Source organism: Otolemur garnettii, unplaced genomic scaffold (assembly GCF_000181295.1).
Source record: "Otolemur garnettii isolate 467f Iridium unplaced genomic scaffold, OtoGar3 scaffold00048, whole genome shotgun sequence".
NCBI classification, from domain to species: domain Eukaryota; kingdom Metazoa; phylum Chordata; class Mammalia; order Primates; family Galagidae; genus Otolemur; species Otolemur garnettii.
In genome coordinates, this window is record NW_003852443.1 from 3,594,647 (window position 1) to 3,599,627 (window position 4,981).

The 4,981-nt window shown below is 31.9% G+C and overlaps 1 protein-coding gene across 2 annotated transcripts in view; it reads left to right on the forward strand.

The window, feature by feature from the left end:
* The window catches only part of NCKAP1 (NCK associated protein 1), a 117,723-nt gene that overhangs the window by 84,808 nt on the left and 27,934 nt on the right, over positions 1-4,981 (forward strand). For both annotated transcript variants that reach the window (XM_003791457.2, XM_023514145.1), the window contains exons 20-23: positions 564-695; positions 3,411-3,629; positions 3,821-3,951; positions 4,243-4,340. In XM_003791457.2, the coding sequence (XP_003791505.1) occupies positions 564-695; positions 3,411-3,629; positions 3,821-3,951; positions 4,243-4,340 (580 nt within the window). The remainder of the gene's footprint in view (positions 1-563; positions 696-3,410; positions 3,630-3,820; positions 3,952-4,242; positions 4,341-4,981) is intronic.

A 4,981-nucleotide genomic window follows, 5' to 3' on the forward strand; every position in this document is an offset into this window, starting at 1 on the left:
AAAAAAAAAAAAAAAAAAAAAAATCAGAGATCTGAAACTTCATTTTAGGAGATTTGTAATATATTATAGCCTACTGGATATCATTATTTCAAAGCAGAAATGTCAGAACCAGGTAGCATTCAGGGCCATTATTATTGTTTGGAGGAAAGGTAGAGGTGGGCAATAATTGGGTAATATTTTGTGTTTAAAGTAAATTTCCTACTTCCCTTTTAAGTTGATCAAGCCTTTGCCCTTTCTACACATTTTTCCTTCTCTTGTAAGAGAAAGGATAGTAGGATTGGAGATGACTGTCAGTTATGAATACAGAATAAGCCCTTCCTAATGTATATTAAGTCAGTGTAGTCATTACGATTTAAATGTAGAAGTGAATGATGGTGTCTTTTAGAGAATTGTTCTCAAATGTTATACCCTTAAAGAGTTTGAGCTTTGTTTAGGAGAGAAAAGTAATCAAATCCTGCAATTATTATCTCCAAATGAAACCTGGTATGTTTATAAAATTGATTTTGTATTGCCTATGATTAAATTGTGAATATTTTATTTACAGTTTATTAATTGTTTTTCAGCCTTGATAAATTGCACACTGCACTTTCTGAATTATGTTTCTCTATAAATTATGTACCAAACATGGTGGTATGGGAACATACCTTTACCCCACGAGAATATTTGACTTCTCATCTGGAAATCCGCTTTACTAAGTAAGAGAGAATATAAACTTTTTGTTTGTTGACTGAGTTAATGAGTTTGTTAGAGTAATTACTAATACCTTTGTAGTGTTTTTTTCTATAAGGAAAAGCCTTGGTAAAACTGATATAGTATTAAGAATAATGAACTGGAAAATAAAAAGACTAGGGAACTGAGAATTACCTATATTGCCCCGATTCTTTTCCTGTATTTGTTGTTATTAACCAGTGTTACTGGTTATAAGTCAGTTCATCTTTCTAAGTAAGAAAGAATATAAATTCTTTTCATTTGTTGACTGAGTTAACGAGTTTGTTAGAGTTATTACTAATACCTTTGTAGTGTTTTCTTTTGTAAGGAAAAGCCTTGGCAAAACTGGTAACAAGTATTAAGAATAATGAACTAGAAAATATAAAGATTAGGGAACTGAGAATTACTTATATTGCCCAAATTTTTTCCTATACTTGTTGTTATTAACCAGTAACACTATACAAGCCAGTTCATCTTTATGAGTGTTAGTTTTCTTATATTCAAAATGAGAAGATTAGAGCAGTTCAGTGTATTTCAGATTGAAGGTGTAACCTAATAAGGTTGTAAAGTCAGTATTTTTAGGTTGTATTTAACATTTAAAGAAAGAAAGAAGGGGGAGGGAAATGAAGAAATAGAAAAGCATTGCAATGTATGCAGTAAGTATAAATATTGGTGCATGAAATTTGTCAGTTATGAATACGTATATGTTTACCGATTGGTAGTATGGAACATGTCTTACAATAGGTCACAGTCAAATATTTGAAAACCTCAGGACTAGGTGATCTCTTACATCTTTTCTGAATTCAAATGCATGATGCTAATTAAGCCAGTAGAATTCTAGATATTTGAGATCTTAATTATAATTAGAATTGTGTAAATTCTAATTATAGAATATATACAAAATATGAACTTCTTAAAGTGACAGTACATATGATAAGAAACCTTTCATTTTATAAATGTTGCTTCAGCTTTTTTTTAAAGTCACACATGTATTTTTAAAGAAAATATTAATGTACTAAAATAGCATTGAAATAGCATAAAGCTTAGAAGTGTAGTTGGTGAGATAACACTGAGAATTAAGGAATAAAATAGGACAGTAAATAAATAGAACAATATTAAATTGAATGTTAAATCATCAGTTGACTTGCAAAGAGGCTGGTGATGAATAAAGACTTTCTTTACTCTCTTTAGTAAGGTTGACATCTGTAAAACATGCAATGCCTTAATGTTATCATGATATGTATTTATTTATTTTTTGAGATAGGACCTTGCTCTGTTGCCTGGGCTGGAATGCAGTGACATCATCACTGCAATCTCAGGCTCTTGAGCTCAAGCAATCCTGCCTCAGCCTCCCCAGTAGCTAGGACTACAGGTGCATGGCACCATGCCCACTGGCTAATTTTTCTTTTTCTTTTTTGTAAAGACATGGTCTTTACTAAATTGCTCAGACTGATCTTGATCTTCTAGTCTCAAGTGATCTTTCTGCTTTGTCCTTCCAAAGTGCTAGAATTATAGGCCAGAGAAACCATGCTGATCTGGCTTCAGCATTTAAACTAAAGAGACATTATGTCTTTTGGTATTTATTAGTGTCAAGCAGCTAAGGGCGAGAGATTGATTGATAGAATGTAGGGTTCAGTTTATAGCTCCCTTGTTTTCCTTCAGTAAACAGTCTGGCTTTTTAATCCACGGGAAAATAAAATGTTCTTTTAACTAAACATCTACGTAGTGACCAGGAACAGAGCAAGGAGAACAACTTGTTTACCTGGGAAAGACTTTAGTGCTAGGACAAATCGCTTGCTAAGTATTATTGGGTTTATTTTTGCTGATCACTTGAGCACAGTCTTAGGGGATATACACAAGGACAGCAATTTTCTTTTTGAGTTGGCTCTTCTGGGCCTTTTCTGATGATGAGATTTGTCTCTTGTTTTTAAGGATCCATTCTTAACAGATACAAGTCTAGGATCTTTATAAATCTAATGCTCAGGGAGTTTTAAAGAAAGTGAAATAGGAGTAGCTGATGTGGGAAAAGCGTTTAGGGAACTATTGTCAAAATTTGTGTTTTCTTGGGGTAATCAGGACTGTTTTATGTGGTGTGAGTGATTAAAGAATAAAGTTGTTTGTTGCCTTATTTTCTTTTATTGTCATGCAGTTTGTTGTGAGGCAGCACTAAATCAGGCAGACTTGGGATCAAAGCCTAGACATGCCACATCCAAACAAAAAAGACCTAATCGATTTACTCCAGTCCTGAGCCTTAGTTTTTTACATTTGTGAAATGATAGTGATAATAACTACATAGTATGTCTATTAAATGTGAGTATCATAGGTAATTTATGTAAAGCCTTAAAAAATCCTGGCACATAACAATGCCAAATAAATTCAGTCTGAGGACTAAATAATTTGTCTTTGCTACAAACAGTGTTAAATATAATTTTTCAAATCCTTTTTATGTTTTAATCATTTTTGCTACCGATGTACATAGAATGTTTTTTATCCTTTGTATTCCCATTTCTTTGTAGTTTTTAGATATTCATTCTTTTTTAGGTTCTTAGGAAGATAAAGACAGTAGTAATTTTATGCCTTTGTAATGAATTATTGAGTTAATGTTATGAGTTACTTACTATTAGATAACAGTAGGTTGAATGTTTATTTACATAATGGAGAAGTCAGAGTTCTTTTCTTACTCACCTTCCTCCAAACCATAGGTCAATTGTTGGGATGACTATGTATAATCAAACCACGCAGGAAATCGCAAAACCATCAGAGCTTCTAACAAGTGTCAGAGCGTACATGACCGTACTCCAGTCAATAGAAAACTATGTGCAGATTGATATTACAAGAGTATTTAATAATGTTCTTCTTCAACAAACGCAACATTTAGACAGTCATGGAGAGCCAACCATTACAAGTCTGTATACAAACTGGTAAGGAATGCATTTAGCAATTTGGAAAATAGAAAGTTTCTTTGTGGTGAGTTACTTAGGAAAACTAATTTTTTACGGATACATGCTCATTCATGTTATTAGTCAACTTAAAATTACATACAGGAATGTATACCATAATAAATTTTGAATTAAATAATTTCTCCTGGCTACAAATTTCCTTTTCTTCTTAGGTATTTGGAAACTTTATTAAGACAAGTTAGCAATGGCCACATAGCTTATTTTCCTGCAATGAAAGCATTTGTGAACTTACCCACAGAAAATGAATTAACATTCAATGCAGAGGAATATTCTGACATATCAGGTGAGTAATTCTTTAACTGTTGTTCAGAGAATGAAGAAAACTTGATTCTTTGGCTGATATCTTGATTCTTTTGGTTTTTCATTGTGTGATTTGTGTGTTGTATCTTAGAAGTACTTCTGCATTTTTATTCCAGAGGCTTTTCTGAGGATTTGCATTAATAATTTATTTCTATAATGGTATGTTATACCATAATTTGTTATAATGGTATATTCCATTAATTACCAATTAATGTCAACTTTCATAAAGTATTTGCTCTATGAAAAGTATGAAATTAATTATATTTTCTTTCAGAAATGAGGTCACTATCAGAACTACTAGGCCCATATGGTATGAAGTTCCTAAGTGAAAGCCTCATGTGGCATATTTCATCACAAGTTGCTGAACTTAAGGTAAAATAGTCTTTATCAATGTTAACTTTTAAACATTAATTCCTGAAAAAAATTTCAGGTTTATGAACAACAATCTTAGAATGTTATTTTAAGCTGATGGCAAAGTATTTATATAAAAAGCAGGGCTTTTTGATGGCATCTAAGTTTAGTTCTGTTTCATATGTGAGAAACAAAAAGCCTAAAGAGGTAAATTTGAAATACCAGGTTCAAAATTCCAGAATTCAAAATGTGTTCGCACTTGCAGTTTGAATGTATTACTTTCTATAGATTATGATACAAACATTAATGGCTTATTATTTGTCCTTTTTATTAACCAATTTTTTAAATTACCTTATACTCTTCAAGCTGGATGAAAAATATTTGTTTTTAGAATGCTTAATATTTCATTAAAGATACATAAAGAAACTGAAACAACAACATTTTAAATAACTTCTTTATTTTTAGCTCTTTAGAAATATCTCAGTGTATGCAAAGGGAATTAATATTGAATGAGTCTTTGTAAGTAATAACTATATAGTTTTTTTTGTTGTTTGTTATGTTTTGTTTTGTTTTGTTTTGAGACGGAGCCTCAAGCTATCCCCCTGGGTAGAGTGCCATGGCATCACGCTCACAGCAACCTCCAACTCCTGGGCTCAGGCGAG